The following is a 14,510-nucleotide window of genomic DNA, read 5'->3' on the forward strand; positions in this document are numbered from 1 at the left end:
ATATATCTTACTTATTGTCTCCAATACCGTATGTGCTATCATTTTTGAGAAAAATGCAAAAATAGGCACAAAATTGGGCAGGGGTGTAGTACCCCCTTAAACAAAATTGAATTCCAAATTGTGAAACTAATTTGAATTATCAAGCTGTATAATGAGCCCAAACTTGATGCATTTAGATCAAGAATAGCTTTGTGACAACAAGTTAAATCAGAAAGATAAGAGGAGAGCAAAATGTAACACCACCGGGTATTTTGGGTCCCAAGTAACTTGACACATGACCATGTATGAATGGATAGGTCACACAGGTTGTTAATTATTATTCATAACCTCATTAATAAACGCGATGCGTGCGATCCAATCATATCTTATTATTTGCGAAAACGCGAACGCAAATCGAGGTCATTAATATCTCACAATTGACCGCAAAATGCGTAATTGTTCCAATGGCGCACACAATTGACTTCTGCGTGCGCCGTATTGTGCGTCCAACAAACTGCGCGCGCGCTGGCTGCCGTATTTGGATTGCGCGCTACCATATTTGCACAGATTCTGATACGCACTTTTATTATTGGTCGTCTTGTTTTAGCCTGATCGATTTTGGGAAAGGGAAGATGTAAAAATAGTTTATTTTTACAAACTTTTGAGGAACATTTTGTATTATTTTGTAAAGTTAAGGGATCAAAGTGACGGTTATGAATGAGGTTAATAACTTTGCATCGGTAATATGTCGGGCATTGTGAAAAATCTAAACATTTTGCTTTGGACCTCGGGATATTCCTCGGTTCCAAAGGCAAAATGTTTAGATTTTTCACAATGCCCTCCAAATAACCGATGCGCAGTTATTAACCTCTAATTTATTCATACATAGGCCTACTCACGATATAACGACGTTTCTGATTGGATTTGCGCCCTTTTTTGCTGGTCATAAATACCGTTTATGACCAGTACGCAGGGCATAAACAAGCTGCTTTACGCAGCGTTGGAACCCAATTAACACGATCCACGATTTGCTAGTGTTGCGTGCACGCGCATGTCACGGCGCCCATCTCACGCGGAGCGCAAAAGATGACGCGTATCACGCGTTGACTCTCGGCCGTTGACCTCATGAGCCGAGCTGCTTCCTGCAAGTAGGCCTACTCATTTTCTTCCAATTTATGAAGGAAAACGGTATGGAAATGTTATTTATACTTGTAAACCCTTTTTATTTTCATCTGTATTGAATTGCTGAGAATGTCGGGTATAAAATGTATGAACGGGGTTCATTCATAGGATTTCGGGCATGATCGCTGTTTATGCCCTCGGCTCACGCCTCGGGCATAAACAGCGATCATGCCCTCAATCTTATGAATGAACTCCTAATTGAAATTTATTATGAAAACATTTATTAACACTGCAGACAACCTAAGGAACTTCCTACAACTTGAGCATGTTATAATACATGAATAAGATTACCATGCATGCTTACCAGCTCTATCTTGTCCTTGCTTGGCTTGATGAATGGCATCAAAAATCCGCAGCGCATGAGCGTCGATTCACATCAAGTGCATGGCAGATAATTGATATGGTACGTTTGCTGTGATCGTAGACATGAAGCAATTCCTGGAGAGGGCAATCCCTCATTTGCATGTGACGCTTTCTTATTTAAATTAGCCATTGTGTTATTGCTTAATATTCATATGTTATGGGGAGCACTTTACACCACCAGGTTGGGCAAGTCATGAATAATTTAGCGTTGTGAAGCCAAATAAACTTATTATTTCCCAGGCTTGAAAAAAAATTACAGGCAGAGGTGGGAATCGATCTCGGTACCTCCCGGTTAAAAAGCACAGTGCAATACCACTAAGCCAGCTAAATATCTGTGAGACGTGTAACATTAAATCAGTAATAAAAGAAGTAGATTCTTATTTTGGGCTCAAATTGTAGAATAGGGGAAATATTTGTCTCTGCTCTAAAGAAAATAAAAATTGAGATCTTTAAACAAAATGTTACGGCTCTATTGAAAAAAAAAAAAGATTGATATCAAAATAACTTTAAATTCATTTCACGAGGCGGCATTGTCACAGACGAACACTGTATAGCCTAAAAACTAGATCCTCACCACTAGATGACGTCGTAGCACAGTGGTAGAGCATCAGACTGGTGATGCAAAGATTGTTGGTTCGAGTCCTCCTGTCAGCAATGTTTGTTTTTGTGAATGCAATGCTACGATACCATTTGTTCAAATTTTTCTTATTTATTTTATTTCTTTTTTTATTTATTTATTTATTTATTTATTTATTTGTTTATTTGTTTATTTATGTAAATAATTATGCATGTATTTATTTTGTTTAATCACTCACTCACACTCTTGAGAAAAAAGGGCTCTTGGTCGATCAGTTCATTTATTCATTGTTTGATGGTTTGATATGATATGTCTATTGATCGAAATTGAATATCATATAATTTATTCATATTCATTGTTTGTGAATTGATTGATTAATTAACTGATTGATTGATTGATTTGTTGAGCCGGTGCAAGTGAGTGCGTGAAATGTTACAAGTGAGTTACTTGAACAAGCCTTAATAATTATAATAAATAAATAAATAAATAAATAAATAAATAAATAAATAAATAAATAAATAAATAAATAAATAAATAAATAAATAAATAAATAAATAAATAAATAAATAAATAAATCGCTCTCCCCTGCCAAAATATTGTGACCACCCCCCTGTTGGACATTCAAATTATTGGGATCCCAAATAATGATTAAATACATCAGATTTGTAGATGTAGGCCTACAGTAAAAAACTTTTTTTTAAAACTAAACCGATATTTTACTCATTATTGACCATGGTAGGCGAAACCGTCAATAGTGATTAAAGAATTCTTGTTCAAAATAAAATGTCCATATCATAAGCGTGTCCGGACCTTTACTATTATCCTCCCCGGGGTACTCACGTATAAGGTTTTCCACGAAAAATCCTTAGACATGGGTCTCCCTTTTAGATTTTCCGTGCTATGTGTGAAAAACATGCCGGAAAACATGTTGCGTTTACTATTTTCAAGCTCAAATCCTTAGATATGGGTCCTTACTTTCCTGACAATCCTTAGATATGGGTAGGGGCCTACCTATTTTCGGTAAAATCGTGACCCTTAGATATGGTTATGGATTCGGAAGCTCGGGCCGCACATCTCCGTCGAAAAATAATCCAAGTACCCGCCCCCTGGTTATCCTAAGCCTTTTAAAGCGTTTTAAGGCCAAAATCGCACCCCTCTCACCCCAATTTTACCCTCCCCAGGACTCATAATTATTCACAGCCCCTGATAATCTCCTAAATTATTCAATTGTTTTTTCGATGGGCCTAAACTCCTGTAATATGCATGCAGATATTGAATACAGCAAGCTACATTCAAATTATACATGCACGATGCAAGTGCTATTCCAGAAACGCTGCACATCAGTGACATCACTTAATTAATATTACTACCGGTAGTGAATAGCAAGCTTCGAAGGTTGAAAGTGCGCCCGCTTTACTACCTGAGAGCAATCCGGTAGTGGCGTTTCAATTTATTACGTGTTGGGAAATCCACAAGATCAAATAGAACGGTGAGTGATGATTATTTACTTGTTTTTAAAAACAAACTTCTTAGGCCAGTAATAAACTACGTTCACGGCCGACAACTATAGTTTGAATGATATTTATTATCACACGAGGAAATAAAACAAACGAATATGGCGCCTCACGTGCTTCAGGTCAGGTCAGTGGTCAAAGGTTTTTTTATCGCTAAATCGCTGGCTGAATATCGTATCAAATTCAAGTGATACACTACCGTCGCATTATTGACACCAATTCCTAATTTCGACATTACTATTGCGAAAGGTTATTCCATTATCAAATTAGTAGACTTTCTGTAAAAAACAAATCACTGGTGCCTGATGGGAAATACTAGTGCGCCATCACCGGATTGCTCCCTGCTCTGCTAGCTGGCGCACTTTCAAGCTTGCTACTCGCATTGAACAGGCAGAGTTCGCAAAACTAACGGCGTCGTTATTTGCCAACCCTAAAAGGGATCGAAATTAATTATTCATAACCGATCGATAACTGGCCTCATTTTCTAACTAGCAAACCAGCGGGATTTGTCATAGGTTTGCGTTGATAATAGAACAACCGTGAAGTTAGTGTCACCCCCTTGTCGTAGATTCGATACATGTATATTTTGCATTTTATAGGCCTTACAAACGGACACGGTCACTGGTATTAAGCCTTTTGAGGCTGACATAAATACGCCAGCCTTTTTACTTGAGGCTGACATCAATACCACTACGACACGGTCCATTACAATTTGTTCTCACTACAGACATGGGGTCTCGTACCTAGGTCCGAGTCCACATACAAGTGGACTCAGTCCACATTGATTTCGCGTTCTCACTAACACCAAAATGCTGATGTAGGGTCGACTCCACTTACCCGGATGTTATAATATCAACGCATGACGTCACGAATTCTGTTGCAATGCATGTTTTGAGCCGAACTCACAGCACAAATCAAACTTTACTAGACTATCAATTTTGAAAGATCATTTTTTATTTCCAGGCCCCCTATATATTTCTGCAATCTATGGATATGTTATTTTGTGATATGTATAATTTGGAAAGATCTGAAATCATAAACGCTCTAAAAACTATTATATTATATTAGGCCTATACGTGTAAAATGAGAGAAATACATCGGGTTGTTATTTCTGATTTTGGTCAAGCACGCCGATTTACACGCAACACAACCTCTAAATCACCATCAAAAATACTATTTTTTGGTAATTTTGACTCAGTCTAGCAAATTGTACACCTCAAAAACGAATATATTACACCTGAATAATATCCTTTTGTACTATCCTATCAAGTTCAATGTCGTTTTGTTTAATTCTGAAACTGGATAAAATCTGTATCTTGCCGCGATGCCGTTGTTTTCACACTGCACGAGAAGCATGCTGCTCATCAAACTACGGCAAGCATCAAACGAACTTCCTTGAAAAGCCACTTTCCCCGAGCTTTTTCCACATAAAAAATAAATGTTGTAAATTACTACATGAAATAAAGCCTGTAGAAATTTGTTCTATAATACCAGCTATGATTTTTTTAAAGTTGAAAATGCATATGTTTAAATTTTATAATGGAAAATTATATAATGTAGACTGTATATTGTATAGGCCTATAGTACAACGACGGCCATCAAGGTCGTGCATAGAGCATTTCCGGTATAAGTGGATCGAGTCCACTTGTAAACGAGTTCTCACTATGCTGTTTGATACCACGTCCTAGGTACGAGACTACCTCAATGAGGTGGACTCGATGCTACATCCTGGATGTAGGATCGAGACCACTTATTTCGCGTTCTCACTATGCTTGGAAGTGGACTCGATGTAGGATCGAGTCCACGTCCTGGTATCAAACAGGCATAGTGAGAACGCGCCCTTAGTCCAACCCAAATTCGCCCCAGTTGTTAACAGTCGACCATAAGGCCTGGCTTTGCAATAATATAAGCCATATAGCCTATATGGGAGAGTAATTCAAATGAGGGAGGAGAAATTTTGGCGAGCCAAAAAGGGGGAAGCAATTTTGGCAAGCGAGGGGGAAGCGATTTTTGGCATACATTTAGGCCTATATGCAAATTTCCTGCTCGCTGTGCTCGCATCATGTATCTGGACCATTTTAAGTTTGCAGCTTCGGATCCAAAAAATTTGACATGTGCAAACAGTGGCGTAACCAGTGGGGGGGGGGGGATTTTTTTTTTGCAAAGTCGCCTACATGGTGGAGTAGGCCTAAGTTCACCCTAATAAAAAATTGGTTAAAATATTACAAAAAAAATAACATATTCAATGCAACCAAGATACCAATACAACATTGGTCTACTGAACGTTGGCAAACGTTGGAACCATCATAGGCTTAGGAACCGGGGGCTTGGGGCAATGTTGGAATGCCATTCCTGTTTCAACAGTTGACAACATTGGGCCAATGTTGGAAGGGGTTAAAGAACAATAAATAAAATCTTTGAATAAGAAACTGTTTGGCCTAATGAATTGTAATTTGTACTTTACTTGTAATACTAATCATAAATTGGTGTTTTTAATCACAACGTTTTATTCAATTGTTTAATTAAAAGAGAGTGGACCAACAGTAATGTCAATAAAAGAACATAATAATAAAAGAACAGTTTTTCAAGAAATTGCACGGATCGTGCATCTATTGAAACACTGACAATATAGCAATTAAACACAAGCAAAAATTATACATTTCCTCAATGGAAAAAATCCAATCTTTTCACAAATGGTATCGAAGTTTCAGTAAGGGGCAAGTCTTGGCGTATTCTTATTCTTGTGTATTCCTCAAATTTTGACTGATATTTTTGTATCATGTCTCTCCGTGTAACATAACAGTACATTAACTACCGTAGTACGTGTAGTTGCAACCCTGTATTAATTTTGGTTGGGCCATTGCCTCTACTTTGCACCAATAAGGTTATTCTTTTGACGTTTCATATTTCATATTTTGGAGAAGTTGCTACTTTTTGTTTGACGTTTTTCTCCATATTCTTTTGCATCTGCTGAAGATTTGCCCCTACTGAAATTTAATTGCCAATTTTGGAAAGTTTTACTTTTGGCTATGTTAATATCGAGTCTATAGTTATGAAGGTTTCATTGCAAAATAATGTGCGACCCTTGAAATTTGCAGACAAAACGCAAAAGAACCGAACCCCAAGTCCTAATACATAGCATCAATAACTGTTGAGCCCTGCAACTGTTTATATCTTTTATACATTGTATCAAAAACATTTTCGCAAATACATTCGCAAAAGGTTGCCAGAAAACGTTCTAACGTTGGCTGATATAAAGGGTATAAAATGTGTTAATATAACATTTGGTTACATTCTAAAATAGTTTTGAAACGCATGTATATGGGTTTCTAACCAAAATTAACCCCATATTTGGTCATTTTAAAATAAAAAGTGCCAATGTTTTTTGCGCTTCGCGCAAATTAATTCCAGTTTTGTACTATAGTTTCAATATGGCAATTTTATGCGCGTTTCGCTCGCATTTGTACCATAAACTTATTTTGTCAAGGCACCTGACTGTGTGAACCCTTTGCTACAAAATGTACATTCAAAAGGCTTCTCTCCAGTATTAATACGTTCATGTCTCTTCAAGTCACTTGACTGTGCGAAAGTTACTTGACCAGGTAAACCCTTTGTTACAAAATGTACATTTGTAAGGCTTCTCTTGCTATTGAGTATGAACATGATGAATATGTTCATGTTCTGTCAAGTTACTTGAAGTTGTGAAGCCTTTGTTACCAAATGTACATTTCAAAGAGTTCTCTTTAATATGAAAACGAATTTTTAAATGATTTGACTTTGTGAAGCATTTGTTAGAATTTGGGTATTCAATAGGCTTCTCTATAGGAGCGATACATTCATGTCTTTCCATATCAACAAATGATGTGAAGCTTTTGTTGCAAAACAGACATATCAAGGACTTTTCAAGTCATTTGACTTTGTGAAACATTTGTAACAATGTTTACATTCGAGTGATATCGTGTTCATTAGAGCACAGTCATGTTTGTTCAAGTTATCTGATCTTGTGAAGCTTTTGTCGCATTATACATGGTCAACAGGCTTCTCTTTAGTCATGTTAGTTTCAATATCTCCAAATACATGCACATTTTTATTATATGACACTGCGGGGGCTTCACTTGAAGATTCCCATTCAAACGGCTCCAGAATTTCAGACTTACATTCCATAGGCTCCTCTTTAAGATCAATAACGTCATGCTCGACAGAGGCTTCACCAGATGTACTATATATCAAAGAAAACTCTTCAGTACGAGCAAAGTCGTGTTTCTTCAAACGATCTGATCTTGTTGCTCTTTTGTCACATATTAAAGGCTCAAAAGGTTCCTTTTTAGTGTGAATATCCTCATGTTCATTTGAGTTATCTGACACTGCGCTGGCTTCATTGGTAGATTCACATTCAAAACGCCTCTGAAGATTACTTTCAGACTTGCATTCCATAGGCTCCTCTTTAAGATCAATAACGTCATGTCCAGCAGACCTATGTCTCAAAGAAAACTCTTCAGTATGAACATACTCATGCTCCTTCAAATGATCTGATCTTGTTAAACTTTCGTTGCATAATAAAGACTCAACAGGTTTCTCCTCAGTATGACCTATTTCGTCAGAGGAATCCTTTTTAAGCGCACTCTCGGGATCCTCTGTGAATCCATCATTCGAAGCTCTAATTTCTGAAATCTTAACTATGATATGAATACTCCCATTTACATTTGAGTTGTCTGATACTGCGGAGGCTTCACCTTCAAACTTGCATCCTAAAGGCTCTTCTTTAAGAGCAATACCGTCATGCTCGGCAGAGGTTTCACCAGATGACGTGCATTCAAAAGTAGCTTCTACAGTTTGACTTCTTTCATTTACATTCCAGTTATCCGACACCGCGGATCCGGAAGATTCCCATTCAAAAGGTTCCTCTTTCAGGTCAATGTCGTCATGCTCTGTGGATCCTCCATTTGATGACCTAACTTCAAAAGGCTTCTCTGCAGTATGAACACTTACATTTGCATTTGAGTTACCTGGTGCAGCAGAAGTCTCGCATTCAGACTTACATTCGAAAGTCTCCTCTTTAAAATCAATACTGTTATTCTCGGCAGAAGTTTCATTAGATGTCCTACATTCAAAAGCAGCCTCTTCGGTATCTCTTCTTTCAATTACCTTTGAGTAGTCTGGCTCTGAAAAGGCTTCACTTAAAGATTCCCCGCACTCAAAAGGCTCCTCTTTCAGGTCAATATCATCATGCTCTGTAGTACCTCCATTTTCAGATTTGTATTCATAAGGCTCCTCTTTAATATCAGTACCCTCGTGCTCAGTAGAGACTCCGTTTGAATACCTCAATTCAAAACTTGAATCTTCATGCTCGTTGGAGGTTTCACTTTCAGTCCTAAATTCTAACGGTTCCATACCATCATACTCTGAGTCTGAGTAGTCTCTATCTAAAGACCGACATTCAATATCTTTTTCTGCAGTGAGAATCTCTCTAGTGTGAATCCGTTCATGTGTCTTCAAGGTACTCGATTGTGTGAAATCCTTGTTACAAAATGTACATTTGAAAGGCTTCTCTTTACTATGAATACGTTCATGTCTTTTCAAGTAACCTGACTGTGTAAAGCCTTTGTAACAAACTTTGCATTTGTAAGGCTTCTCTTCAGTATGAAAACGTTCATGTGTCTTCATGTTACTTGAAGTTGCGAAATCCTTCTTACAAAATGTACATTTAAAAGGCTTCTCTTCAGTATGAATACGTTCATGGACTTTTAAGCTATGTGACCGTGAAAAGCCTTTGTCACAAAATGTACATATGTAAGGTTTCTCTTTACGTGTAGTACTACACGTAGTATGTATACGTTCATGAACCTTCAAGGTACTCGACTGTCTGAAACCCTTGTTACAAAATGTACATTTGAAGGGCTTCTCTTTACTATGAATATGTTCATGTCTTTTCAAGTCACCTGACTGTGTAAAGCCTTTGTAACAAACTTTGCATTTGTAAGGCTTCTCTTCAGTATGAATACGTTCATGAACTTTTAAGTTATGTTTTAATGAAAATCCTTTGTCACAAAATGTACATATGTAAGGCTTCTCATTAAATGCAGTACTAGATGTAGTATGAATACGTTCATGTCTCTTCAACTGACTCGATTGTCTGAAATCCTTGTTACAAAATGTACATTTGAAAGGCTTCTCTTTACTATGAATACGTTCATGTCTTTTCAAGTCAATTGACTGTGTGAAACCTTTGTTACAAACTTTGCATTTGTAAGGCTTCTCTTCAGTATGAAAACGTTCATGTGTCTTCAAGTTACTTGACTGTGTGAAACCCTTCTTACAAAATGTACATTTAAAAGGCTTCTCTTCAGTATGAATACGTTCATGGACTTTTAAGCTATGTGACCTTGAAAAGCCTTTGTCACAAAATGTACATATGTAAGGTTTCTCTTTACGTGTAGTACTACACGTAGTATGAATACGTTCATGAACCTTCAAGGAACTCGATTGTCTGAAATCCTTGTTACAAAATGTACATTTGAAAGGCTTCTCTTTACTATGAATACGTTCATGTCTTTTCAAGGCACCTGAGTGTGTGAAGCCTTTGTAACAAACTTGGCATTTGTAAGGCTTCTCTTCAGTATGAATACGTTCATGAACTTTTAAGTTATGTTTTAATGAAAATCCTTTGTCACAAAATGTACATATGTAAGGCTTCTCATTAAATGCAGTACTAGATGTAGTATGAATACGTTCGTGGGTCCTCAAGTGCCTCGATTGTCTGAAATCCTTGTTACAAAATGTACATTTGAAAGGCTTCTCTTTACTATGAATACGTTCATGTCTTTTCAAGTCACATGACTGTGTAAACCCTTTGTTACAAACTTGACATTTGAAAGGCTTCTCTTTAGTATGAATACGTTCATGTCTTTTCAAGCTACTTGACAGTGAAAACCCTTTGCTACAAAATGTACACATGTAAGGCTTCTGTCCATTATGAATACGTTCATGTATTTCCAAGCTACTTGAAAATGAAAAGCCTTTGTTACAAACTGTACATTTAAAAGGCTTCTCTCCACTATGAATAAGTACATGTTCCTTCAATTCGCCAGGCCCTGTGAAAACAAAACAAAATTCACATCTGAATGCAATTTCAACATAACTATGCATACATCATAGTGCATGCTCTTTCCAATCATAAAAACCTTCTGAAATTGGTGTTGCAAAACGCACGTTTGAAAGGCTTCTTAAAACCTTAATGTACGATTTCCGTCAAAATTAGATTTTGTTATTCTTTATTCAAAAAAATTGAAATATTAGTAATAACTGACGGGAAGGGCTGCTGTCCATATTAGGTTGAAATAACACTAAGGTAAAGTGAAAGAAACCGCATTGGTTATTTTGGCCATTTAACACCCAGTTCTATGGGAGGACATATTATCATAATTTTTAAATTATGATATTATGTCGATCTTTGCTCTGTTGACCTACAACTACAAAGACATCAAATTTAGCTGATTCCATTTAGGTGCAAGTTGGGACATGTGCGAGGGACATGTGTAAACATTACAAATATGCATGAAGGCTTTATCACAAAACGCACATCTAAATGTAGTTTCAACAGGAATGCTAGACTTGCTTCAAGTCCTTTGGCGTCCATAGTTAGTGAATGTAAAATTCATGGAAGCTTTGCCACATCTTCCAAAAATTTCTGTTTCAAAAGTTATTCTTTCGAAATAATTATTTACCATCATAAAAATTTGTTTGACATTTGAATTGTTGAGGCCAGATAGTGGACTTTCTTATCTTACTTTACTCCAAGCAGACTGTGCACTGCAGGGGTAGTGTTTGAGCAAAATGCCCACCACGCCCACCCCACAAGGCACACTTCCTCCCTAGCTCATGTTGCCAGCGCCAAGGACTTGGGAGGCTTCCAGTTATTTATCAAAATCTGGGAAAGTCCATTAATTTTAGTAGGTTTGTACTGCAAATTATACACAAAATGTAAAACGAAATATATAATATTTATACAAATAATGTCACTTCATTTGTGATGGTTAAGCTTGATTTCCAACGAATGGGATATAATTCTTCCTAGTTGAACATTTCATAACAAAAGCATTAAATTTTTTTTAATGAAATTCAAAGTTGGTCCTTTTTTAAAGTTATGATTCCCAAATAGCAGTGACTTAAACAGGGGAAGCCTGTGATTGGTTTCTTCAGATCTGTGTTGCTGATTATTTTGCTCTCCCATTCATTTGTGTAGGGCCAGATTTAATCCAATTACAAAGCCGTCAAGGCTTTCATCCTACACAAACAAGTATATGATAGGGTACTTCTACCACTGATTATACATGGGTCCTATGAAGAGCATGAATAGAGAAAAAGTGAGGAAGCCTTGATCAAGGCTACAGGAATGCATTCATATCTTTTCTTACAAAATATACATTCCAAGGGTTTCTGTCCAGTACCATCAGCGTGCTCTATCCAATGTCTACTATCGAAGATGAAGTCCGTGTTACAAACTTGACATAGGACCCATTCCATGTCAACTCCAGGGATGTGCACCGCAGCACCTCTTCAATTTTTTTCTTTTTCTGTGTGGTGGTAGATATTGATGAGAAAGTAAATTCCTGAAAATTTGAGCTTCATACTCCATTAAGTTTTCCCGTGGCATCAATTTGAAATCTAGGGGGGTCAGCGTAAAATATGTGTCGCGACGTGAAAGACGACGTTTGGAGGTCCATAAATGTATAAAGGGAACCCTTTACAACTTTGAAAAGTATGTATCCTGGGGTACTTTTTTGTGTATTCAAATCTGGCATCAGAAAACTTGTAACTCCTTTACTTTAAAAGATATAGGGCCCTCAAAATGCAACTTCGTCCATCCAGGACCAACTTTGGGGGTCAGAACTCCAAAAGTAAAAATAATTTTACCGTCCATTTTTTTGCCAGTCAGAGCCCTTTGGTAGGACATTACTGTTATCCAAGATTGAGCCTATTAGAATACTTTTAGCTGAGATATTACCAATGTACAACCCCAATTGTACATTTTTTGTACATTTTGACCCCCTGAAATCCCACCATCAACTTCAGGTATATTGAAAATATGTCCTTGGACATGTTGGACAACATTTCTGAGAGATATTGGCTTGGGGTCTTGATGGCTTCAACACATTAGTTACGTTTGCCTCCTCCATAGAGTTGTACATTAAATCATTATACATGCGAAATCAAAAATGTGTACAACTCTATGGAGGAGGCAAACCTAACTGATGTGTTGAAGCCATCAAGACCCAAAGCCAATATCTCTCAGAAATGTTGTCTAAGAACATATCTTCAACATACCTGAAGTTGATCGTGGGGCAAAATGTCTGACATTGGGTTTCAGGGGGGTCAAAATGTAAAAAGAAATGGTTTTGCATGGGTAATATCTCAGTTAAATGTATTTTAATATGCTCAATATTGGATAAGAGTAATGTCCCACCAAAGGGCTCTGAATGGCAAAAAAATGGACGATAAAATTACTTTAATTTGGAGTTCTGACCCCCCGAAGTTGGTCCTGGTTGAACGAAGTTGTATTTTGAGGGCCCTATATCTTTTAAAGTACCCCAGGATACATACTTTTCAAAGTTGTTAAGGGTTCCCTTTATACATTTATGGACCTCCAAAAGTCGTCTTTCGCGTTGCGACATATTTTTCACGCTGACCCCCTAAATTTCAAATTGATGCCACGGGAAAACGAAATGGAGTATGAAGCTCAAATTTTCAGGATTTTACTTTCTCATCAATATCTACCACCACACAGATTGAAGAGGTGCTGCGGTGCACATCCCTGGAGTTGACATGGATTGGCTCATAGAGCTTATTGTGTTGGCTATTAACACATTATCAAGATGGATAACACAGAACACAAACATCTAATATTATTATTAAATAACACTTGTCTTTATTGACTCACGCACGTCGACATCGCCCGGTTAATAATTACACCGTACAGCAAGAGACACTGAAATGAATACACGGGATCGATACACGTGGATGTGCTATGCACGATTGATTGGATACCGGGTTTGAAAATGATGAATATCTCCCGTAAATGATTTCGTATAAAGAAACCAGATATGATAGTCGTTAGTTTGAGCTTTGAGATACTAGCTTGCGTCTTGAGTCAAAAACTGACAATAATTTTGATTTATATGTGCCGAATTATATAGCGCAGTGTATAGGCCAATCGTGAAGGTAGTCTATAACCATATGACCTAATGGTGTACCATGCTCGACTAACACACAGCGAGGACAGTAACCGGGCTAATCGGGGCTACCATGGCGATTTCTGCCATGAAGATATCGGGGCGATGACACTGTGTCACGTAGGTCGCCATCTTGGTAGTCTGATGTTATGGGCGCACATCACTAAATGATTATGATGATATCAATACACCTTCCCTCCATTACAAGATAGGAAGTTACTACATGTATATAACTTGCCATCTGACATTTTAATTATCTCAAAATCCAATTGTTATGGGCGCACATCACTAAATGATTATGATGATATCAATAATGAGCTTTAACAATTTTAGTACAAATGGGTTATTACTGAGTTTTTAAACCATCATTTTCTTTTCATACTATTAGTACGACTGCTCCACTTACATCTTGATGGTTTCTCTGCAGTGTCACTAGTTTTGGAGACATTCTCATCACAACTGGAATTCATCTGGAGAGGATCGGATGCCATTTAATATTCTGAAAAAAAAAGGGTTTAAGTTTGTAAGGTTGGCAGTATGTCTTGCATGACATGGTATTCGTCCTAATTACCATCCTGTGCAAGAAGAATATTAATTTGCTGACATTGGTATTAAAATAGCCTTGCCATATTACCATATTAATTGTTACCTACCCACGTCGGTCAA

The 14,510-nt window shown here is 37.3% G+C and overlaps 2 protein-coding genes across 2 annotated transcripts in view; both read right to left on the reverse strand.

The window, feature by feature from the left end:
- LOC140141545 (uncharacterized) overlaps positions 1-14,510 on the reverse strand; it is a 41,573-nt gene that overhangs the window by 20,437 nt on the left and 6,626 nt on the right. The gene's annotated exons all lie outside the window — the stretch shown is intronic.
- The window catches only part of LOC140140680 (uncharacterized), a 46,864-nt gene continuing 39,454 nt past the window's right edge, over positions 7,101-14,510 (reverse strand). Inside the window, exons 4-5 of the mRNA XM_072162438.1 lie at positions 14,251-14,337; positions 7,101-10,706 (exon numbers count right to left, since the gene is read on the reverse strand). Of these exons, the coding sequence (XP_072018539.1) occupies positions 7,636-10,706; positions 14,251-14,337 (3,158 nt within the window). The 3' untranslated portion in view covers positions 7,101-7,635. The remainder of the gene's footprint in view (positions 10,707-14,250; positions 14,338-14,510) is intronic.

This window comes from Amphiura filiformis, chromosome 19, assembly GCF_039555335.1.
Source record: "Amphiura filiformis chromosome 19, Afil_fr2py, whole genome shotgun sequence".
In the NCBI taxonomy this organism is placed as follows: domain Eukaryota; kingdom Metazoa; phylum Echinodermata; class Ophiuroidea; order Amphilepidida; family Amphiuridae; genus Amphiura; species Amphiura filiformis.